The 26149-nt window shown below is 38.0% G+C and overlaps 1 protein-coding gene across 1 annotated transcript; it reads right to left on the bottom strand.

The window, feature by feature from the left end:
- Positions 1–1081: 1081 nt before the first annotated feature.
- Positions 1082–26133, bottom strand: adam19b (ADAM metallopeptidase domain 19b). The gene is made up of 23 exons (XM_087799233.1): positions 25961–26133; positions 24370–24473; positions 24215–24285; positions 15009–15087; positions 14830–14906; positions 12430–12625; positions 10529–10594; positions 10275–10346; positions 10027–10193; positions 9826–9910; positions 8870–9009; positions 8626–8803; positions 8470–8559; positions 7360–7555; positions 6339–6447; positions 5244–5460; positions 5098–5175; positions 3969–4077; positions 3767–3896; positions 2866–2968; positions 2575–2793; positions 2222–2307; positions 1082–1772 (listed from the first exon to the last, which is right to left on the bottom strand). Exons 1-23 carry the CDS (start codon positions 26082–26084, stop codon positions 1766–1768), a joined length of 2703 nt encoding a protein of 900 aa, XP_087655359.1. The 5' UTR covers positions 26085–26133; the 3' UTR covers positions 1082–1765.
- Positions 26134–26149: the final 16 nt, after the last annotated feature.

The raw sequence follows: 26149 nt of genomic DNA, 5'->3' as shown, positions 1-26149 counted from the left end.
TGTCAGGTCACAGCTTAAACCCTGCGAGTTACTGACAGGCTTTTATCTCGGTGCAGGAGGAAAAGGGCAGATACTTTACCTTTGTTGAGACGGAGCTGTCAATCACAGAGAAAGTTCGGTTTTGAACATAAAACTTGGATTTTTCTCCCTGATATTTTATTTTAGATTCCTTCAGGTTCTCTAGAGAGAGCTCTCTCTTTTTTTTTAAACCTAAAAGATCTACAAAGAATATGCTTTTCACTCAAAAAAACAAAACATTTAATTATTTTGGATTGGATTTGGATGAATTTATGTCTGCTTATCGATGTTTATACATTATAAACAAAGTAATGTTATTTTTTGTCAGAAATTTGACATATATAATGTAAAGAAAATAAACAAAGAGATTTAATAAATTAATTATTTTGAAGACCTGAAAAAAAGCATCTATGTTTGAATAGAACAAATAAATAATTTTAAAAAGAAAAAGCCTAAATTACACTCAAATGTCAAATGACCTAATACCTCATTAAAACATTACAATATTGGTTATTAAACAAGAGAAAAACGATTAATATTAATATAATTATTGTTTATCAGTAGTGTTAAATTATGTGTTAATACAGTTCTTTATATAAAAAAAAACGTAATTTATTTTTGCTACAACAATAAGACTTAATTCTTTATATTAAATTGTGCCATAAATCATTACAACCTGACAAACAGCATGTGCCTAGAATAGCAAATTAATTTAAATTATGAAATAATCTAATTAAATTATAAAATGTAATCAATAAAACAGAAAAGTTTAAACTATATTTTACTAAATTCTACAAAGAATATGGAACTCGGTAAAATTTCTAATTAAAAGTTGTTAAAAAACAACAAAAAAAGTAAAGTTACAGAATTAAAATAAAGAAGTAAAAAACCAAATATAATTGTTTAAAGAAAATATGATCATTTCTTTATTTTGAATAGGAAATAAAAAGAATGAAATGTATGCAATTTATAACTGATAAAACAAGAAACAAAACAACAACAACAACGAATTCAAGGGATAACTTGCAATGAAATATTCTGTCGATATAAAAAAAACATGACAAGTTTGACTGTACAACATCATATTTTATTATAATTCCAGTAGAAGTGGCCTGAGTTTGCATAGGTGTCACTAGACGACAACAAAAATGGCAGCAGTGATTCATTTTTCTCCAGACGGAGATCAGGCAGGTAAACAAAGTCACACAACAGTACCGATGATTATTCATTCATCTTGTGTCTCACTTTACGTACGTCTTTTATGTGTATAGTTTGTTGAACTGAGGTGTTTTCATGATGTTGAGTATCAATAACATGTGGTCAAACACAATAGTAAAAAAAAATCCCCATATTGAAAAGTGCAAAATTCAAAATTATTAAAAAAAAAAAACAGCTGCTACATTTAAGACATACATATTTTCTCCCAGCATGCACTTTGGGTTCTGACTGGTCCCGCTGATCCAGTTGAAGTCCCTCGTCATGATTTTTCTTAATATAAGATATTCTCTGCAGCTGATGCTCAGCGAGCGGCACCTGGATGAGTGAACGACTTCACTGTAAACATTCGTGTTACAAATCCTGCAGCGTTACCAGCACGACATTCACATTTCACTTTAGAACTGAGAGAAACTTATTGCATTATATTCCACTAACTTTCTCCGTACATCCTGGTGGCCGGTGAAGATGGCTGTAGAGTGTTCAGGCAGTTTAACTCTTGTTGTCTCCAGCGTGTCCCTGAGATCCTGGATCAAGATCTAGGAGAGACGACAGTGAAATTAATCCAGCCTGGGACCAAAGAAATAGAATATTTAGAAGAGAATAATTATTATAATCCTTTACCTCTAGAACCTTTGTTGCCTAATAAATTAAGCATTTTTTATGTCTATAATGACCTTTCCTGCTAAAATTACCGTTTATTAAGATTATTTATTTTGATGCAATTAAATAGCTTAAAGTAAGGTGCTTTTATTTTTTAGTTAGAATTTATTTCAGTTGCTAAAAAATTGTTTAAGTTAGTTTGTAAATAACATGCCTTAATTAAAAAAATAGATGATGATTTTGAACATTAAACTATTATATAAACTAAGATTGAGCAAATGCGTTTACATGAGAATGTGAAACACAGTCTGGTATGTTATCGTAACAACTTATAAACGCACAAAAAAACTGTCATCAGAGAACAAACTTAGTCATAAACAAGTACCGGTTTGGATGTTTCTTTCCAGCAGATGGCGCCAGAGCTGATGTTGCGGAGGGACTGACGCTGATTGGCTGACGTTTGTCTTGTTCCTGCATCAAAATAACAACTCGAGTATTATTAAATCAATAGACAGTATATGATCAAATGAAAACAAAAAATACATGAAATTGAAGAGTAATACATAGAAATAAGATTTCTAAAGACAAAGGAAGCAAAGTTTTCCAGCAGATGGCGCCAACGCCATTGCTTGGGGGGATGAGATGAGAACGTTTGACCTGTTTTTTGATCACTTTTTTACAGCATTTTGAGGTTTCTGTTAGCAAAAAGGGTTTCCTTGTATAATGAATGGAACTCACCCCTGGTGTTTTGCTGACAGGACAGGGAGGAGGAGGTCTGTTTGGGGGGTCAGGTCGTGGTTTGGGTGCGGTCGGCGGTGCAGTCGGTGGATTTCTCCTCAGAGGTGGCGACTGTCTTCTGGAATCAAGTGGCATTTGGGCTGTCGCCGGTCCAGGTACTGGAGGAGGTTTCACTGTCGGCCGCACGAGGGTTTGCCTGAGACGTGGCGAGGACTTCCCCTGAGGAACAGCACGTGTCAATCAATTTGTTATGGTTTATTATCATGTTGGGTGTTTTAGTCAGTTCTGTACCAGATTCACAGAGTCCTGCTTCTTGAGCAGGAAGGTCGGGTTGGCGTGACCGTTCACGAGACCGTCAGCCTGCAGCGGTTTGGCTTCCACGGGGATAGAGCAGCTGAGGACAACATGAACCAGGATCACGATACAGGGACAACTACACGATATACTGCGATACTGTATGAAAAATTGTGTGACACTTTTGTAACTAGTTTAATTTGTTTTGAAACCAGAATATGTCCAAACATAAACTCTAGAGCTGCTGGAGTCGACTGTATCCTCTCGCCCTCAGCCATTGCCGGATCTCACAGGATTCAATAGTTTCTTTAGCAGCGGAGGTTGTAACGACTAGTGGCTGGAGGTTTAATTGCAACACAGAAACTAGCAAAAACATTGTATTTTATTTTATTAATCCCCTTTTATCTCATTAATATTATTAAATTATTATATTCTGTAATGCCGCCACAACAAATTCCTGTGTTGTGTATAAGACACTGGCAAAAGAGTGTTCTGATTCTGAAATATCTGCATGATGCATAAATTATTAGTAAATAATAATTCATGAGGAGCAAGGAGACCGAAGAGACAGATAAAAAAAAAAGCAGTGAAAAAGATAACATATAAAAGTTTTAAAAGTTTTTGAAGGGAAATACAAAACATGGAAACTTGAGTTACAGTGAATAAGCCAGTTTAAAATAAAATATATTTTATTATTTATTTTATTTTATAAAAAAGCATGAACAATTTAAAAAATAAAATGATTAGAAGCAAAATTTTTCTCTTTTTTTTATGATTGCGATATTTAAGTTTATCAATATTTTCCTACAGCGTTAATATTTACATGGATCGTTGACAATAGGTCTGTAATATCAGTAAACCTGTGTGTGTGTGTGTGTGTGTGTGTGTGTGTGAGTACCTCGGCACTGTAGCAGGAGCTGCTGACTTCAGTGGTCGGAGCTTGTGTTTGCAGCAGCACCAGAGTCCAAGCGCAGCCAAGACCACGAAGAGAACCAGAGGCAGAACGACCAGCACTGGAAGAAGATGACCTATGGGAGGAAACAAGAGTTGAAAGAACGATAGGTTTCATCTAAAAGTGTGACAGTGAAAGTGTTGCTCACTGTGGCCGATGATGGGTCCACTGTCCACACTCCCCCCAGAACCGGCCTTGTCACAGAAAGGAGGCGACCAGCCGGCGTCGCAGTGGCAGTTGTGGTTGTTGTTGCACAGCTGGATTAGAAAGAGACACTTTATGATGGGCAACGATTAGAGGAGTTATCACTGTAAATGCATTTATTTAGTTTGATTTCATTCAAATAAGTCAATGATCATGCTTCTTTTTCTAAAGATAAATACTTTATGTTTTAATGATTACATATAAATCAATGATGGATTTATTTATGTTACAAGTTCATAATACTATTCATCACATTTTCTAGCCAGTTGTATATAGACATTTGAAATACAAACAGAAAGTGAACGTTCTATGATTGTAAATCCAATAATCTTAGTCTTAAACTAAACTCTGCAAATTACCGACATTTTCATTTGTTTAATCGTAGCCATTTGCCCTCATAAATCAAATCAGTTTCAATCTTGGACCACTAGATGGTGACAAAGATTTGATTTACATGTTGTTGTTTTATTTTTTTTAGGATGTTTGTGTGGTTGCACTTTGAATTGAAGCTTAATTTTTCTATACAATCAAAGCTATTTAAATGATAACAACTGATGAGATGATATTTATTTATTACTTAAACATCTGATTTTGAACAAAAACGGTGTCCCTCTCTCATAATGCACCGAGAAAAAAACCCATCATTTTACTGTCCCGTCGTCTGCAAGTTTCAGAAGCTTGCTCTAAAAACTGTCGTAACTATGATCGCTTTCATCATCTAGGTACTTGTACAAGAGGTAAACGTAGTTAAAGTTTTTTGTAATTTTAACAATGTCGCCACCAGGTGGAGAAAGTAAGGTAACACACTCTGAGTTACAGAGAAAGTGATTTTCTAATTGTGTTGAAGATTGATCTCCTGTCTTTGTAATAATGGAAGTGACTTTGCACCATCATCTCTGACTTAAGAGAGAGGCGGAGTAAACGAGATTAAGAAAATAATTTATGACAGTTTGCGATCGCAGAAATCTTTAGCGCCGTGCGACAATATTATACTGAGGATTTGAGTTAATGTTATTATTCTGATCGGAAGCCAAGTCTGCATCTTTCCATCACATCCATCCTGAGGAACTCACCCCGTGTCCGTGGCACTTTGTGTTGCACTCGTCAGCTTGAAGGAAAGATGCATTGCGACACTCTCCATTAAAGCAGATCTAGCGAAAGAACAGTTCAACCTCACGTTAATACAACTCTTTACCACGATTAAAATGAAAGATCTCACCGAATCAGGGCCACACTTGGTGCCTGTCATGACAAGTCCGGGGTCCAGAGTGTCTCCTTGGACATCTTCCTCCACCATTCCGTGCTTGTACACATGTGTCCCCTTACAGAAGACCTTCCTGCTGCCCATCGTGATTGTGGTTTCTATGGGAACAGCATTTGTCTCGATGGGTTTGGAAGAAGATGTTACACACTGGATCTTCCCACACATGGCGTCTCTGAAGGAATCACAATATTGAATTATTTCTCAGAATTATTGAGCCAGATTGTTTTGTTCTTGCCCCCTCTTTCACCTCTTAGTTTCATCTACCTCTTTTTTATGCTTACTTCGAATCACCATATCATCAACAAACATCATCATCCATTGAGTTTTTTTTAACTAATCAATGGTAACTTAAAAAGCTAAAAAATATTCTTAGATAAAAGTCAAATTGCAGAAGTAAACTGTAAGTTCACATAAAAATATATTTTAGAAAAAAACAAGATATCAACATTCATTAACCCTTTATTGACAAGTGGTTTTCTGCACACAGATAAAAAACGGAAAAAAATTAAATAATTTTGGCTCCAAAAAACAGAGTTTAGTTTCTTAAGAGAATTCTCCATGCCAGGGCAGTGGACCGGAACTCTTTCTACTTAACTAAAGTTATATTAATGTGTTCACTGGGAGGGAGTGAGACAAAGATAGAACAGTTTTGGAAGAACATATTTTTGTAACATCTGTAGTGTTTATTGAGGCAGGAAGTGATTTTATTTTAGTTAGAAGGATATCCAAAATATACATTTTGACTCAATGTCGGTGAAACAATATTAGTTTCATTTAATTCTTCTGTTTAAGTCGTACCACACCAGGGACATTTAGCTGGTCTCAAAATTGAAATTCATTACTTCACTTTAATTAATTGTTTCATTTCATGTTATATAGTGTTTTCTTGTTGTTTTTTCATTTAGAAATCCTATTACACAGTCAAAAAATCCATGGATGATAAATGTGTGCATCGGACAAAGTGACAAAAAAACTAAATCACAATTCCACAGCCATGAAATCATAAATACACCTGGGTGACTCGCCTACAGTCATAAAACTGATCCTCACCTCTCTTTACATTTCCTGTATTTTCCGAAGAGATCCTTGCCGCAGTTCCCGTACATGTCGCCGGCTGCATTCACCATTTGGAAACACAGATCCGGTGCAGCTCGGCCGTCTGGGCACACAAAAGATCATACGCACATAAGGGACCGAGCGCCGTATGAAATGTGACCACCTGAGGATCAGCAGATGGCGCCTCTCGCTGTGTGCATATGGAGAGAGTCTGTAATCCTCCCACTGAGGACGCATCTTTAGCTCAACACAGAGCCACATATTTTACTACACAAGCTTTTGTGGAGCTTCAATCATCTGAAATGAACGACAATGCAGCTATGACTCCTGACAGTCGACTGTTGGGGAATCATGTTTTTGCAGAAGCGAACACTGTTCACTCCACAAATGAAGAGCACTATGATGCAACAACCCTCATGAGAGGAACTTAAAATCTCTCGACAAAATTGTCAGCTGCAGTATGCAGTACATTTCTGTTGCATAACAGGTTTATACCAAAATAGAAATGCAGTTGAAAGGTATTAAAGAAAAAAAAAAATCAATCATGCAACATAAGCAGGGGTGATTGAACATATTTGTTTCCGGCTCCCCCCACTGTTGGAAAAGTGCAAGTGCAATAACTAAAAGCTGCCATGTACATTTGTTAAAAAAAAAAGAAAAGGTTTTTGGGGTGGATTTCCCTTTCTGGAAGCATTAATTAAATTAAACGTAAATTAATGTAATCACCGTCTCTGACCAACATTTCTACAGGCAAATACTTTTAGTCTGACCTCAAGAGGGCGCCATAGATAAAGTCTAAGGAAGGGCTAGTCTAGAAAAACATGTCTGTCTACTTGTTAAGTCTTTTGTTTCCGTCCTAACTTTACGAGAGGTCATGTTGTGTTATCTAAACTGAAGCGCTTTGGCTTCAACGTAAAAAGGGAATCCTTGCCAAAAAATGACTTCCAAAACTTTTGTTTCATGAAAATTAAACTAACCGTGACAGGAAATGTCAAAATATCACATAGTGACCCACCTTGACCCCAGATGGAGCGACACTGTTGCTGCAGAGTGAGACACATGCCGGTGTAGCAGTAAGCGTGTCCGCCCGCACACGGGGAACCGTCCACCAGATAGTAGTTCGCCGGGCACGTCTCCTCCTTGCCGTTGCAGTACTCGGCGAGGTCGCAGGACCCCGTAGGGGCCCGACACAACACCCCTGGACTCTTGAGCTGAGAGAGAATAATGTTAGATTGTAAGTAAGTCAGTAAGTCATTTCTATTTGTATAGCGCTTTTCTAGACCAGGGTCACAAAGCGCTTAAACAATCAAAACAATATTCAATAAAGTATATACTTTAAAGATCAAGATACAACTGAGAACAACACAGGAGTTCCAGAAAATCAAGGAAAAGCCTGAAAAAATAAAAATGTCTTAAGATGTTTCTTGAAGGAGTCAGTAGATCCATCAAACACAGAGGGAGAGTAAGATCGTTCCAAAGCTTAGGAGCAACAGCCTGGAAGGATTTCTCTCCTCTGGTCCAGAACCGTGTGAGTGGAAGCATAAGTAGATTCTGATCCACAGACCTCAGAGCCCGTTAGGGGTGTGAGAACATCAAAACACTTGAATATCGTGATACTTTAATGATATTGAACTGCATTGAATCGATTTTATATATTTTTGTATTTTTTTTATTCATTAAATATATATATTTATTTTTATATATTTAATATATTCTCCCTTTGGTTTGTATTTAAATATACGTAAAATAAAAGAATTACATTTTTATTAACAGTAACATGCAACATCTGAGTTGCCATTACAATTCTGGCCGCTAGATGGCAGTGGCCATTACATCCTCCGCTGCAAAAGAAAGAAAATGAAATCCTGGGAGCTCTTGGAAATGAATGAGGACGAGAGGATACAGTCGACTGCAGCAAATGAAAGCAGTTATGACTTTGTCAAGAGTCATGTGGTCCATTAATCCTGCAACACCACAGTCAAGTACTCAAGAAAATACTACAAATATATTGTTGTACCTACAGTAGCGCAATATGTTGACCCAATACGCCCCTTTAATTAAAACATGAAGAGATCATTTCTCTTTTAAAACAGTGACGCAGATGTTGCTAAGTCGAGAAACTTACCTTGCAGTTCTGACAGCAGACACCGTGCGCACACTCGGCTCCGGCTTTTAAAGTGCAGTTGTTGGCGTTGCAGCACGGACTGGTGCACTCCTTCGAATACAATCAAGTTATAAAAACTGGTTATGGGTGCATTAAAAAAAAAAAGCTGACACTGACCTCTTCCTCCCCACAGTCGCACTCCTCGCCCTCCTCCAGGTAGCCGTTGCCGCAGCGCTGACCTCCGTACAGCGTGCGAGTGTTGGGGAGATTGAACAGACACTTCCCGCCTCCGGAGTTCAGGTAGCTCTTCAACTCCTTCTGGTTGCAGGCGTTGAACACGCGTGGGAACGGGTGCCTGAGGAAAACGGGTAAAGTTGAATTTAATCTCCTCGCATAAAGATAGGAGGTGGAATCGTTGTACCCGGTAGCGGCGGCCATGATGCAGCCGCCCTCGTCGGTGTCGGCGGGGCAGCAGCCGGCGCTGTCGTGACTCATGCCGAAGTTGTGTCCCATCTCGTGCGCCATGGTGGCGGCGACACCGACCGCGACCTCCGAGTGGTCCTGAGTTCAACGTCAACAATAAGGTCTCATTAATATTTCACAGCGCACATGTAGAGGAAGAAAGCTACATTTTTAATTCTTACATTTAATCATAGTTTGCAGTTTTTTTATGACACGGATAATTAATAAATTTAGATACATTTTAGGTCAAATGCACATTTTTTATTTAACCCTTTCATGCACAGTCTAATGTGTCATTCAATACGAACATAGAACAACAAAATACAAAGTCAGAAGCAAAATGGCTGACAGAGGAAGTGAGTCGAAGCACAGATGACGAATATTTTCATTGTATATTCTGGTAAAAAACATATGAAGAAACAATTTAATAATTTAAGATGAATTGATCTTATATTTTTGTAGTAATACACTATCTACTTATATGGATGACAACACTTTTATTTCATGTCTTACAATAAAGCCTCGGAAAAGTAAGTAGATTTTTAATTTATTATATTCATGATAAATGTATGATTTCAAATGATTTGGTCAGTCATGCAGTTCACTTTATTTTCGACAGGTGGCAATGTATAATATTCCCAGCGCCATACCCCAGGTGCTCTTTTTTTATGGTTTAACGCCATAAAGCATTATATTTTATCTCTTAATTGACATATGCTCCGCCCACCTCCATCCAAAGTAAAATTGTATTTTTTCAATTTAAGCAAAGGGACATTTTTCTATATTTGTTATATTTGTTTGTTTAATAGACACCAAATATGTTTAATTGGGATGTTGAAGTTAAATTATTCATCATTTTGATAAGATATTCTGATCTTATTTGTCGTACCAACGTTCACAAAGTGTGTTTCTCACCGTGTTCACACCGCCAGACTGGTAGTCGGAGCACATGGCTCTGAGAGGGGCCAGGCCGATGGTGGTGCCCTGAAAGGACACGCCCCTGGAGACCAGCACACTAGATTAGTTCTAACAACTGGACGGTGGCCTGATGGCCGACGAGGACAAGATCAATAAGAGACTGTTGTGACGATGGAGGCGACGTGCGCAGATACTGACGTGATGAGCTGAGCGTTGTCGTTGGGCAGCAAGCGGAGCTGCTTGCGCCTCCACGAGAGAAAAGCTGCCAACGTGCTGTGAGGATTGTTGGAGACGTTGATCAAGTCATGCTCGGTCCAAACCTCCAGTCCAATTAAAGCGACCCGGATGTTCAAAGCCTTGTAGTACTGTGCATGGTAGGAGAAAAAAACACAATTGTTGAGTAAGAGGAAGTCGTAAAAGACTCTCATATTGAGTCATCAATTCACCTTGTCGACCAAATTCGCTGCTTCCAGCAACTTCAGTTTGGTCCTCTCGAGACTACTCCCATGTTTTACAAACTGGAAACCACAGAAACCGAATTGTTAAAAAGCGACACACCCTGGTACTATGAATGGCAAAGAGTAACCACAACAACTGCACTGGAGCAAGTTTAAAACACCACATGAAACATCGACCCGCTCCAAAATAACGTCTGTGAGCTTCAAAGGAGTCGATGAATTCTTTTGTCTTTTCGTCTTACCTCGGCCTTGTCTGCCACCAGCAGCAGCTCCACGTACTTCATATTCTGACTCACATCCCTTCGTTCCTTCAAACACAACAGAAGAGAATTACATTTGATTGCCATGAGAACACTGTAGGAAATTCAACCTTTTAATCTTTTTCTGATGTCATTCAAGTAGAGGCTCAAAGTTTTGGAATTAAAAATATTCTCGATTTTGTGAAAATATTTTGCAAGTGATAAAGTTGTCTGGTTTGTACGGCAGATTTTTGCCGGCCCTTGTTTTCCTTCTCCATCTCTTGTCCCCCTCTCTCCCCTCAAACAGAAGGCTATTTAGCCAGCACGGCTAATAGCCAACCAGCATCACGAGTGTCATTGTTCGTGGAAAACTGAAAACGTTTAAGACTCCAGTCTTTGATTTAGGAAACAAGGATATTTGGCGACATGACTGAAAAGCTTATGCTAAGTCATTGAAAGAAAGACTAAAACATGCAATTGCAATTTTTGAATATAGTTGAGCAGACACTGATTACAATTTTTTATTTAAATAAATCCTTAGAAAATAATTTTAAGTGTATTTCTTTTCTGACTAAAGATGTATTTTTTAAATCTAATAGGAGAAGACATTCCACCAAAAATGTACTTATTGTAAAAGCGCCCCCACAGCTGAATAAAAAAACAATCATATCTCTACAAATATTTGACAACAATAAATCAAGTTTGTACATAAAAGCTACTATGTGTAAAGTAAACAATATAGTAAACAACACAAGAGATGAAAGTAAACAATATATTACACAGGGCAAATAACATGACCAAGTCTTACAAAAAATATATAATAATAAAACATTTAAAAAACAAACAAACATGTGAACATAATTGACAATGACAAAAGATAAAACTCAAGACCTCTAAAACATAGATCTTACATTTGAATTTGTTATTAAAACTAGCCTAGTATGTGTGTAAAGTTAATTCCTTCAGCAGAATTTTTTTCTTTCAATGGTCTTTGAATCACATTTTCTTGTCGATATCATGATATAATTAGCTGCCTTCCGATTATTGATTATTTATTTCGAGCTCCTGAACTGTACGACTCAACCTTATTGAACCTTTTTTGCTTTGATTGAATTCGAGGAGGTGAACTCTCACCTCTAAGAGTGTTTTCTTGTGATCTGATGACTTGACATAAATATAAATATATCTAAATATCCAAGTTAGAATTCAAAGCCCTCTATTTGAATCACTCCACTCACGTTAACAATCGAGTATTAGGAAAATAATTACATTAAAAACGAATAATAAAAATAAGGTTTGCTACTTAATGTACACATTATGAAAACACCTAAAGGCAGAAGTAACTCTCACCATGTTTGCATACATATTTATTTTGTTTCACGATTCACATTTAGGTACTAAACTGATTTAGGGCTTCTAGGGGAGGACACCTCCACCAGAGTGATGTCAGAATGTATAATTTAAACTGTAATCTCGTTTGCCAAGATTTCAGACGGGAGGGAACTTTATTAAGTAATAACTTCAAAACGGAGCAACGTCATGATGAATGAACTACTGCATTTTGAAGAGGACGATTTCAACATTTACAACATGTGAATAAGTCAGGAGAGTTTTCACATTTAGGTGCCCTTTAACATCTATACTTTAAGTTAAAGTTTTAAATTCAAGTAGCCAAAACAATTTACACACTTTACATTTGGGACTCAAAGTAAAGCTGTGCGCTTCGGCAGACTATTGTCTATTTACAACTCAAATAATTAAAATTTGATTTTATTCAGTGAGAAAACTTGACGTATCTTTCCACATTTACTCTGAGGGAAAACTACTGTTCATGAATCTTTGTAAAGTTTTGGCCACTATTTTCCATCTACGTTCACATCCATCCTGGTTCAAAGACGCCCTACCCTGTGAGATGATGTCATCCCCTGGATGAAGTTGCCAAGTCCTCCCTCCTGCTCCGCGTTGCCATGGTGATGCAGACACTGACCCCTGGGCAGACGGAGGCTGTCGGCCCTGAACACAACATGCCGCTCCGCATCCGTGGAAACAGGAACAGGCTGGATCAGGTAGCTCACGCTTGTGTTCACAGAAACGAGTCCCCTGAGGAAACAAGACACTCTTGATGGTTCCGTTTGGTCACAGCAGGAGATAATCAATGAAGTCTTGGTTCCTCGACGTGTAAAAGATTCATCTGTTGCAGTGCGGAGCTCGAACAGACGGGAGGAGCAGACGGACGAGTTTGATGCTTTACAAGTTAATTTACTGGTGTTTATAATGACGCCGGGAGCCCTTGTGAGTGTTTACGTCGAAAAGTATGTCTTCGCCGGCAGGTCAAGCAGCTGCAGAAAACATCTGGAGATGCCTGACACCCACATGCCCAGTATCACATCCCTCCAGAGGAGCCGAATTAAACGGAGATTTATTCATTTACGTCTCCATATGTTGTGCGACGGAGCCAGGAACAACACACAATCTGGCTCCGATTTCTGTCAGTGCCTGCTCCTCCGCGGACGCCTGCGTTTCCTCTTAGAGTTCAGCAGGAAGTGTTAGCTGCACTGGCTCTGCGTCGGGAGAAAACACACACTGGGCTGGACCCGATGAACCAGCACCAGAGACAGTGACCTACAAAAACTACTGCACGACACGCAGCTGCTTCCTGACACTGATCAAGTCAATGTCCAGAGGTTTTTCTGTGTCCGGTGCTAATTTAACTTGTAATAAAAAAGGCTCTGACGTGTTAGCTTATTAAATACCTTTCATTACTATTTTTGGAATTATACTGCATATTATGTCTCCTACTGTGTGACTGATAGCCTTAGGGTTTAATTTGGTTCATAGATTTCCATTTTGGCATCTTATAGACACGTCATAAGATTATGTTGAAGCTCAGTTGCATAGTAAAGTGGTTGGCGTGTGGTTGATTGCTACCCTGAAAACTAGCCCCGCAGAGTATTACTATGGAGAATTGCGGAGTAATACTACAGAGCTAGTGGAGATAAACTATGGAGCCTGCAAAAGTATTACTATAGAGCCTCACAGAGTAATACCATGGAGCCTCTTGGAGTAATAATATGGAGCCTTGTGAAGTAATACTATGGATAATCCTGGAGTAATACTACAGAGTCTTGTGAAGTAATACTATGGAGACCTGCAGAGTAGTACCACGGACCCTAGAGGAGACCAACTATGGAGACTCCCAGAGTAACACTAAGGAGCCTCGCAGAGTAATACTCCTGAGGTAGTGGAGTGGTTTTGTTGTTGGTTTTGCTGTTGCTTAAATAAGTGGAACTCCTCTTTTCTGCCAAACCAGACCTTTTCCAAAAGTCTTAACCATTAGTTTTTTTTACCAAGTTAAATCAAATTTATGTAACATTTATGCATTTAATAGATGCTTTAATACAAAGACATTTTTTTCCACATTCACAAACAACGATGGGAGTAGGCTGCAACGCAAGGCAGCAGCTCACCATCAGGAGCAATCAGGGTTAAGTGTCTCTGGGACACAACTCCACCATCTTATCCAGGCTTGAATGGAACCTTTTTGGGCCACACGCCAACCACTTTACCATCTGAGAATTGTTGTGAATCATTTCCACTATTACTTCCATGAAGTCATCTGTTGATTACCCTGCAGCGTGACCTCGCCCCTTCTCCCAGACCTTCATATAACCTCTCATAAACATTTACAATGTTTAAAACATGGTGCTTTTAAAACATGTGCCCCAGCATCTACTTAGACCCCCAATAAAACCAAATCAAAGAGCTGCAGAACAGTTATTTTTATATATGATCCGTCACAGCGAACAACAGCTGGCAGATGTTATTGTTATTTGAGAGATATTTCATGAAGACGGTTATATCATCTTCATGCTGTTAAGTCCATACGTCCTTTATTGTACACATACTGTGCAGAAAAACTGACTGCTTCGTTTTTATTTTCCAATGCACTGATCGCAGAACAAACATGAGAACAAAAATTGGTAAAAAAAAAGAAAAGAAAATCACTTTTAATCAAGTTAAATGTAAAAATGTGGAAAAAAATATTTATTTACTGCTAACAGACATTGAAAGTAATATGGTATAATAAACAAGTTTTAGACATTCTGTACAATAACTTCAAAAAAAGATGTACAGAAGTTTATTTTTCTTGATATTTATCCTCTATTTTTTATAGAGGAAAGCCGGATAAAAAAGAGACTTATTCAAGCATGTCTGTTCTGGTTTGGAAAATAATTTCCATTGATATTATTAGAAGAGTAATAAAGTCACAAAATTCTTCTGATGTAAAAGTGTAAAAGACTTACCTGAGTCCTTCACATGTGCTGACAGCAACAGAGGAATTGTCCACTCCCTGAACCTTCCCATGGTAGAGACAGTGTCCCTAGAAGATCCAAAGGACAAGATGTTCATCTCATTTTCACACGACAAACCTCCATGATTTAAAAAATAAACGGTCGACTTCATGACAACATGCAAAACTCACCTTATCAAGAGGAGAGCTAGACTTCCTTCTTCCATCTGGGGTGTACCATATTTCCTGATATCCGGGGGCTAACAGTTGCCTGAGTAATGAGAACTTAAGGTCAAAGCAAGACCTCAACCAGGAATAAGCAATTACATTTCCAAAGAGTTATACGAGGGGGGCGTCATGTCATGAGAAGGATGGACAAAGACGAAAAAAAACCTTTAGATGAAAGATCAACTGTAAGTAAGGTCATTACACGTGAAAATATTCTATTTTATTATGAAATATGTTGCTGTATGTAATTACATTTTGTCAACATTTTATTATGACATAAATCAAAACATATTTGAAATATTAAATAAAAGTACTTTAAATTGTATTCAGATTTAGTTTATGGGACTTCAAATAAAAAGGACAAAAATAAGGAGAAAAAAAATGCATTTGTAGGCATTTTTTTCTCCTTATTTATGGTTATGTTTAAAAATGTAACTCGTTATGAACAATAAAAATGAGAAGAAGAAAATGTGTTCAAATTGATTGGTTTTATAGTCTCCCGGGACACATTTTGTCTTTGTTTCAAAAAAATTGAGCGATAAATGAGGTAGATGCTTCCTAAAAGTGTCACATTCTTAGTGAAATTCTGGCTGCTACAGGGATTCAAAGGAAATACCTCTCAGAATGTAGAGAATGTTTTCCAAATGAACCATTTTGCTATGAAGAGACTTCATAACTGATTGTGTGCTGGCATCTGCTCGGACGACTTAAAAGCATCGATCAAGTTTGTTTAACTCATGTTAAATATTTACATGTCTCGCTAATGCATTGTTTCCAATTTGTCGTTTTCATCCCAGTCTTGAAAATTGTATTCATGAATCTTCTCCACAGCTCACAGCTGCTTCTTGGTCCAAACAACTCTATCATTTCTGCTCCAACAATCTCCCGAAAATGGGTCGGAATCCAAAACCGTAAAACACATCTGCATATGTAAACAGATGTTGATTAATGAGAGCAAATGCGAGACAGAACAGCTTCATCTTTCAACATTTTTACGTGACAAAAAAACAGAAGTTTGAATAGTTTCTCACAAGTAGATCGTTTTAATGAGCCTCGCAAAAATGTTTTGTTACAACAAGATTTACGACTTCTTCCCTTATTGAGGATTTTTGCATCTCAAAATGTTCATGTATTTTTTTTTTACAGAATGCCAGTACAAGCAAGTAAAAGTTAAATAATTTAGTTAGTAGCAAGCAAGGTTAGGTTCTAAGTAGCCTGAGAAAAGATCCTTCTTGATTTTGCCTTTTGAGATGAAACATCTAAAAAGAAAATTGCTAAATAAACACCTCAACTTTTTCAAAACCATAGATATTCACCAAAAAAACACACATGAAATAGCAGGACTTTTGTCTTGTTATTAAAGAGAAGATCTAAAAGTCTTTCATCATTAGATTTGCATTACAAATTGATAATAATGCAATGCAAGTCTGGGGTCCCCGATTGTAAGCTCCAATAAGGGCACTGAGTAATCCAAAGGGATACTTGTAAGTAAGTAAGTTATTGATATTTGTAAAGTGCTTTTCGCAGACCGTGGTCACGGTTATAACAAAACAATACACGGTTAAAAATGAATACACATTTAAAAACTTTAAAAAGGCCAAGACCAAATAGAGACAAACATAACAACCCCAAGAAAATTAAGAAAAAGCCTGCAAAAAAAGGTCTTAAGAAGTTTCTTGATGGAGTCAGTAGAGTCAATCAAATGCGGAGGGAGAGGAAGATCGTTCCAAAGCTTAGGAGAAAAAGCCTTGAAAGGATCTCAGAGCCCGAGCTGGGGTGTAAGGCTGGATCAGATCACTAATGTAAGGAGGAGCCTGACCATGAATAGATCTGAAAGTTAGAACCAGAATTTTTAAATTGATCCTGAAAGAAACTGGAAGCCAATGAAGAGTTTAAAGGATCGGGGAAATGTGAGTTCTTCTACTAGAGCAGGTCAGAATTCTTGCTTCAGAGTTTTGTATTAACTGCAGGCGAGACAGATCCTTCTTGTTTAGAAACCAAAATAAATTGTTACAATAGTCTAAACGAGAAGACATGAACACATCGATTATAAGCTCCAGATCGTGTAATGACACCATTTTCCTGATTCCTTTTGGAAAGTAACAAAGGTTGCTTTTTGTGTTTTACTAATGCTGAACATAATATGTTAATTGGTTATTTTAAATCATTAATTAGATAACATTCCATCAGACAGGAATCATGAAATCAAATCACACAATAAAATCAGGTTTATTCGAAACAATGTATAAATGGAAAAAGCCTGTGAGCAACTTTCATGGTCCAACTTGGGGCCCTATGTTTGTGACCCTTGATGTAAATATAAATAAACTGAATGAAAATATAAGTTAAAGATACTTTTTATAAAATGTATGCAATGTTTATTTTAACATGACATGGTAAAAAAAATTCAACAAACGGAGCGCACCGTCACTGGAAACCACAACCAATATAATATAAATAGAGAGTTAGTGTGTTCTTCAATGTTTAGTTATTCCTCAAAACAATGTATCTTATTGGGACTACGACCTAAATATTTAATTCTCTACATCACAATAACAATCATGTAAAAAGTCTAGTGCAGCCAAAAGATTTAAATTAATAACGTCATGTCCGGGGCTCCGTAATTAAACAGGAAAGAAAAAAACTGGAAAACGTCATAGATATAACAACAAAATGATTTTGTCATTGTTTTAAAGATAAAGTCGGCCACAATTTGCAACAGTGACCTCCATGAAACACACGCAAACACACCAATTTTCCGATAAAACGTCTCCTCACATGAAAAGTCAAACCCTCCAGACAAGAATATGACGTCACGCTTCCTGCCGACTACGACGACCTCAGAGGATCCACATGGCAACAGCGTTTAAGGTGAAGCCGGCGGCTACACTTCAGCTTTTTTCTGCAGCAGAAATCGATTCTCCTTCTTGCTAGCAAACGCACCCGGAGATGACACGCTCTTCATTACAGGAACAATGAAGACGAATGAAGGCAAGACGGGGATTTTTCCCTCTTCCTCCCCCTGATGCCCTCGAGGAGACGAGCCACTTGAAACAATGGCAGCCTGTTGATGGAATCGCCAACGAAGCTCCAACGTCTCTTCATCTTTTAACAGATTACACATCTGGGTGTGTTGAGGGGGGAGATAGTAACAACACATACACATGAGCAGAGGACATAAAATGATCACTCTGTGCTAATGAATGCAGCTGATGTCACTCTGGCTAATGTATCACTCTCCGTCTAGTGGTTCGACCTCCTGACCTCATTTAAAAGATCCTTCCTCTGCTTTTCAAGATTCCCATCTAGATCTTCTATGGAGTCTCCCTAAAGGAAAGATGAATGAGAAATATCTTCATCTGTTATTTAAGATGAGCCACAATCATTAAGACTTGACACACTTATTTAAGCGAAAAAAAAAACCCATAAAGTTTTGTCCAGAACTCGAGCAAAAATATGAATATATGCTGATTAAGTGCATCTTTACAGGAGATTTATGGCCTTATTTTAAGACTGATGTTTTCAAGAGGTTTAAATTAAGTTTAAAATAATAATAATAAAGTTACCCTGATAATATCTTTGTTAATTATAAAATGGAGTAAAGCAATGGACACAGTTCAAGCCAGAGGACAAATAAAATGTATATTTGTTGAATAATATAAAGCATAATTGCACTCATTTAACTGAAGAGTGAAACTTGTTTATGATACAAATTTGAATTAATAATTGTAGTATGTAGCAGGGGTACCCAACCCCCGGTGTGGGGACCAGTACCTGTCTAAGAGGCATTTGTTACCAGACCGCCCGGAAAGAAAGGAATATTTAATATAATTTTCTGTTCTATTGATTATTACTGACTAAAGGTGTTTTATTCTGAAAGAATAGACGCAACAATATCTTGTGAATGTGGAATCAGCAAAACCTCAAGGCTGTTTTTTGAGCTTTTGCCGATTCAGCTATGGTGACATGTATACTTCATGCACTTAACCTTTGTTTCTTTGCTGGTCATGATATTTTACGTTTACTGTTACTTATCAGCCGGTCCGTGAATATAATGCTGACATTAAATCGGTCAGCGGTGCAAAAACGGTTGGTGACCTCTGGTATAAAGCACTTAGGTGTGAAAATATATCACTACTGACATCATTGTATTTCTCCTGACCTGCCTGAACTGAAAAGAATATATCGTTTCAACTTGTATTAATTGGTTTGGTTAAGCATTTTTATTTGCAAAAAGATTTATATATTTTTTTGCTACAACACTGCACCTCATTCTAAAACTAAATGAGAATCCCAGCATGCATTGCAGGACTCAAAGATTATGATTGTTAAGAGGCTGAATTCGTAATGCCAGAAATGTTGCGGTGTTTTGGTGGCAGTAGGAGTATAAAAGTAATGTTTTCAGCATTTGCAATTGAAGTGAAGTCATCAAACTTATTTAGCAAAAATATTGTTAAGAGTTAAAATAACATCAGAAAATAACCCTTTTTTTTGCAAATACTGTATACTTGTGAATTAACAAGTCTTGTGTTGTTTCCTTTTTAAGTTTTTTATTTCTTTTTTTGTGTGTGAATTCTTGCTTATTGTATATATTTTTCCCCATGACGCTGCTGTAAACTAAAATATGCACTTGTGGGACTAATAAAGGAAATACAATCAAAATCTTAATAATTATATGAATTAATTACACATTACCCTTTATTCTTTTAGTTGTCAACTAAGAAAAAGGTTCTTTGCCGATTTCATTTTTTGTAGTTTTCTTAACTCACGTTCATTGGAAGTAGTTTGAGCGGAAAAAAAAATGGCCCCCAAGCTGAGTGTGACAGATATGCTGTATAAATAAATCTGCCTCAGCAGCTGGTATACTAACCGCAGGTGGTATATTTCCATCTATCGATTTAACCGTAAACTATAATAGCAACACCGGACTAGACCGGAACTAAATTATGTCAAAGACACGAAACATGTCACAACTATTATTGCGTAAAACAAATTCTGCGTTTCAACACAAGATGACCAAACGTTCCGCTTTGTGAAATGAGCTTAAAAAATTCACTAACGCCTTTTTTTCCACATCATCTCGAACATCACTAAACTCATTAAGAATCTGAACAAAAAAAACCCATGAGTGATGGCCTGAGGATAGTTTGGATTTGATCCAGATTCTAGACAGATGCTGTGATTGAGGAGTCGAGGCTGAATCAGGCTCTGCCCGGCAGCTCCGCCGAGACAAAGACGTGGTTCAGGCAAAGAAAAAAAAAGTGTGATGCTAATGTAAGTGGGAGATAACGAAAGGGTGGGGGAGGCGGAGGGATGTGGGGAACCACATTAGGGTCAGCGGGGTGCATTCTCTCATGGTATCGGATGACATCACCGCACATATCGTAAGACAGGAGAGACTCAAAGTCAGAGGAACACTCAGGAGAGGATGATGAAGAGGCTTTTATTGCTCAGGGAGGTCGTCGCTCTGCTGTGTGTATCCGTGGGTGTGTGTCTGTGTGTGTGTGTGTGTGTATTTCTTAGATAGATTAAGACAGGCTGCTGCCACTGTGAGACTAAACACAGACAAAAGGGAAAACAAGGACAACGTTCAACTCCTTCATGATCCATCAGGTCTATCGTCCTTCTTGTTTGTGTTTTTTCTGGGTGTGTTTGTGTGTGTGTGTGTGTGTTGTGAGTCTGTGTGTGGCCACCTTGATGAGCGGCAACCCCCGGGAGATGTATATTTGTGCTTCAGAGGAGAAGAGACGGGAAAGAAAAAAGAGGTGGGAGAGACCGACGGGATGGACTTTAAACATAGGAAAGCGACACATGAGAGGAAACAGACTCATTTGTGAATCGATCAAACACAACTTCACACCGTTTTTCTTTCCCTCCCTTTTTTCCCCGACGACTTCTTTCACCTCAACCCCGCAGATCCATCGTTCACTTTCGCGCATCATTTCCTTCCGTCTGACGTTTACATCCCTTTTTCCCTGCTCTCTGAGTCAGCAGGTCCATTCCCAGCCTGGCTCGTAACCAGATTTAAAACTCCTTGAACGCACCGCAGCCTTTCATTAAGATAAAAGCTCGGGCACACAGAGGTAAACACTGACCAGAAGGAAAAAAAAGAAAAAGATGGCAGCACACACTCATTGATAAGCAGGGAGGACATAAATGGATTGTATTTGGACCGGAGCCATTTCAAGAGTGATTCCCCCCCCCCCACCCCCCTCAGACGTTTTACAGCTCAGTTGGGGATAATTGACAAGTTAAAATAAAGTTTGAGAATATGTGGGGGAGAAGTGTGTGAAATGAAAATGTGGTTTTTATTCTACACTTGTTTGGATCTGATGAATGTCAGAGAGACTGTCTGCAGCGGCCACTGAGGACACCTGGGAGTCGTGCCAGCAGGAATGTGGGCAGCACTTTAACAAACTTCTCTTTCTATAACCTGACATTGATCCTGATTTAGTAGAACTTCTCTCTGGTCCGACTCGGTCTCCAGTCTAAGAGTCAAAGATTGACGGCTCAGCAACCACAGTTTGGAATTTGCTCTCTGTTAATATATTTTAAAAATAAAGTTATTTTAAAGTTCCAACAGCTTAAGGCAATTTAAATTCAACACTTAATAAAAAAAAAATTGACTGTATCCTCTCGTCCTCAGCTGTCGCTGGGGGATTCGAATAAAATTTAAGACTAATTCGGCAATCGACTTTTTTGTAAAAATGTCCTGCACTCAGTACACCATGACTCGTACATGTTGCCTGGTACCACATTAGCCATGAAGAAAAATGTTGGTTGGACAGCCAATTCTCAATAGATGAACATTTCCAATGTTGCACAAACTAAATATCTCTTTTTTAAGTCGCTACATGAACCCTACATTGTTGTTTAGTTTAAGTTCATTTTGTACGGCCCTTAAAGTAGTTGCTGAGATTGCGGGACGATTGTTTTAACTAAATAAATACATGTTATAAAATCATTTAAAATTTTAAAAAAACTTAAAATATCACTTGAACTGTGTAGTGCAACTAACAACTTTCCTGACTCACTCACATGTTTCAAATGTTGAAGTCTTACTCTCCAAGATGCAGTAAGTCCCTCATCATGACCATGTTTTGAACTTATTACTTTATAAAGTTCCCCCCCCACGTCTGAAATCTCGGCGAACGAGAAGTTACAAGAGCGAAGTTCATTATGACGTAATAATGGCTTCACTACTTCTGGGAATAATGACGCGCAGTGACAAACCTAGATGCTTGTCCAATCACAGCAGAGTGGGTGTGGTTAAGGTAAACAAGATTTCATCTTCAGAAAAAACAAGCATTTTCAGTGGGCGGGGCTTAAAATGAAGAGAGTTTTGTGCAAGCAGACACATATTGGTGAGTACAATAGAGGTCCAAGATTTAAACTTTGATTTAAGCATTTCAATGCCATTAAGGCCTTGCATTGACCATGCATTGAATAAAGTAAGTTGTTACAATAACTGAAAAACTAGAATACTACGCTAACTTTTAACAGTTGGTTCATGGTCCAATAATGCCTTATAAAGGACCAACAGAAAATATTTTAGAGGCTAAAAAGTGCACAAATTAGATTAAACCATATAATTGAAACTAAATGATATTTCTGTGAAGAAGTAACTGTTTTGAAATGTCGTCATCATCACATGACGCTGCAGCTAGTTTCAAATTAGAGGAGAATATTTTCCTGTTGAACACATTTTTTATCCAATAAAAAGACATTTATATTGGTGTTAAGATAATTAAACGCATGATCGTTTCAGATTAACTTCTTTTTTTTTCATCCGTTTTATCCCAAAACCATCCATAAACAGAACTAAGTAACACTAGTTTTCTCCTTTTTTACACAATAGATGTCATTAACTGCTTTAAAATGGCATGTCTGACTATATTTACAGCTTCTGTCACCATCATTTTTATATGACTCTCAAATACAATCCATCAAACTAACAAATACATGCATTTGATTTACACATATTAGCATGTAAACAAAGATGCAACGCATGTACGCCTGTAATAATTTATCATTAGAACTCACAAAGAAGACTTTTACATTGTTATTGAAACCATCTTCTCTTGAGCGAGAGGCGCCGCGATGAAAAATGCATCTGTTAAGAATGTCTGGATCAACAAAGTCTCTTAAAAAGTCAGGTCAGGCTTCATTTTTCACAATCAGAAAACACTTATTGCCAGTAAAGACAAACATGATTTTTGTGTTGTTGTAGAAATACAATATGAAGCTAAATTAATGATATTTAATACAATAAAATGACACGATGAGTAAGCTTAAGTAAAAAGGGAAGATGCTCATTTGACAATATTTATCATTGAAAATTAAATTAAATTAAATCCGATAAAATGAGATGAATTAAATAAAGTGAAACAAGTGTCTTGTGAACTACAGTAAGCTTAAGTGAAACATGAAGTTGTTGATTTGCAAATGTTATGCATTAAAAACAAATTCTGTATTTTGTTGTCTGGTGAAAATGTCAAACATTATGCTTAACTAAATGTTATGTTAACCTACTTGTTTTGTCTACAAGTTACCCAACTCTCCACTTGAACAGTTGGTTCACACCCTTGTGGTTCCAGGATATTACATGGCTTTATAAATGACCAAATCTACTTACAAAATGTTCTCTTCTCGACTTCCTCTGTTGAGAAAAAATGTTGAATTAATGAAAAATCTGGAGTAAATTTAGGAGAAGGGACCACCTGCTGGGCAGGGTGAGAGGGGTTTAGGGGGGGAAATCCCTCAGGGGACGGTTATTCAGACGCTCTGGAGACGTGTGTGTGTGTGAGTGTGTGTGTGTGTGTTTAGGAATGGATGCACAGAGTCAGTCGAGCTAATATCTAATGTGGAATCCAGGTGTGATCTGAACCCATCAGAAGAGGAAGACCCTGCAGCTATCATCACCCACCACTGAACCCACCTCCCTCGTCCATCAGCGTTCTATTGTGTCTGCTGAATCACATCGGAGCAGACGGGCTTCCTGTCAGCTCGGGACACAAGAGATCGGGTGTCAACCAAAGAAAACCATCACCCCGAAATCATCCACGCGCCTGTTCACACCTCACATCTGCTCATGCTAACACGGGAGCCTCGTGTTCCTATTGTTCCACCTTTAGCTACGACTCTTATCAACGTGGTTCTTATCTACTCACTCGTTTCTCTCCAGCAGCAGCTTCAGCTCCTGACCCTCCACGGAGATGAGGACCTGGGTCTCTGCAGGGTGCTGGAGATTTAAAGTTAAAAAAAATAAGGCAGGATAAGCATAGAGCGCCACTCGACGTATACATTATTTGGGTCAGAAACTCACCTCTCGGCTGGCAGACCTGGTGAGTCTGTGAGGATGCAGCCATACAGGATAGGTGACTTCATAACTCTGGACATCCTTGAGGACGCTCCTCTGAGAGTCTCCTCCTGGTACACCACATGTTTCATCAACAAGGAGCCACAACACCACAAGACAACTAAAAATGATTAAATTAAATATCATGTATAGGGGTGAGTATTGACCAGAATCTGGCGATACGCATCATGATACTGGGGGCAATGACACGATATATTGTGATACTGTAGGAAAAAGTTTGTATTGGTAGTATTGTCCGAGCACTTTAATTTACATGACTCTGGACAAAGTCTGTTTTTTGTTGTTTTGAAACTAAAACTTGTCCAAAAATCAGCTCTAAAAGCTGCTGGAGTATCCTCTCATCCTCAGTCATCGCTGGGATTGTATTGTTGTTGTTTTATTTCATACACATTTATTGAAATATAAACAACCTAAATGAAAAAATATAGTGAAAAAAATACAGTAGTTAGTTATCTATACAGTATCATGGAAACAAAAGCGCAATATTGAAGCGCATCTATATTTTCTTACATCCATAATCATTTTGGCTGATTTTCAAGAGTTTGAACCCATTTAAATGTGATAAAAGAAATCACTGTTTGATTTGAGTGTCATTCACCTTAATTCTGATGCATCAAGTGGAAATCCTTGACATCTGAAGATATCAGAGCAGGATGGAATCCTTAGTAGGACAATAAGTACATTTTCACACCAAGTATTTCAACTTATTTTGTGTGGCCCGTTGGATGGTTGGATTAATGTGAAATTAGATTAATGTTCATGTTAATAATGGATGTCAATTACCATACACAGACTTCCAAAATGATTACAAGATGTTGAAGTTTTTAGTTTTAAAGGAGTGTTGGTAAAGGGATTATTAAGGTAAATTGAGCCTTAAAAAGGCAATATCGAAATACCTATCAGGTTAATAACTTTTAGTTTCAGTCCCCAATTTACAATGGATTTTTGCCCCAGTGTCTGATGGGCTTTGAAACTTTTGATTTATGCACCATCATGACACAAGTTTGCAAATTTAAATTTCATACCACAATCATTAAGTTCTACACAAAGCCACCGCCATCACTTTGGAAAAGGATGAAATGATTCCCGAATTCAGGCGTTAATTCAGATCACCTCGACAAACGTAATCATCTATTTTTATTATCTTGTTTTCAACATTCCCTCAACAATTCATCGAAAACAGTCCAGCCAGTGTTAAGCTACTCCGCCAACAGAGACAATGCAGTCTATAACATAACCTCCTTGGCAGAGGTAATTATCAATACTTTCTTTAGCACAAAAAAAGTATATAATTGAATTCTTAAAGACGAGAACACGTGTTGACTAAGTTAGAGCTGAAGTCTATCCCAGCTGGTTAGGGAGAGAGACAGGGGACATCCAGGAAAGGTCGACAGTCCAGCAGCACAAAACATACTATTTATAATTTAATTAATTGGTAAATTATTGTTTTGTTTCATTGAAGTGGACAGTATTAAGTATGACAGGTGAAGATGATCCATGTTTAATTCCATGTTAATAGCATTAAAAAGTGACTCACCATCGTGAGCAGCAACACAGTGCAGCAGGACCAGGAGACCCAGAGACGCGGCTGTCGCTCCCTGTCGCGCCCCGGGACGCATCCTAACGTCAGGACGCTCCAGCAGGACTCGCAGCGCCGACATGTCCAACCTTTAGACTCGGTGGGAACAGAACCGCTGTGACATCGCGATAAGCAGCCGCTGCTGAG

Source organism: Callionymus lyra, chromosome 9 (genome assembly GCF_982586985.1).
Source record: "Callionymus lyra chromosome 9, fCalLyr1.hap1.1, whole genome shotgun sequence".
Classification (NCBI taxonomy): Eukaryota; Metazoa; Chordata; class Actinopteri; order Syngnathiformes; family Callionymidae; genus Callionymus; species Callionymus lyra.
This window is presented reverse-complemented; position numbering and strand designations above follow the sequence as displayed.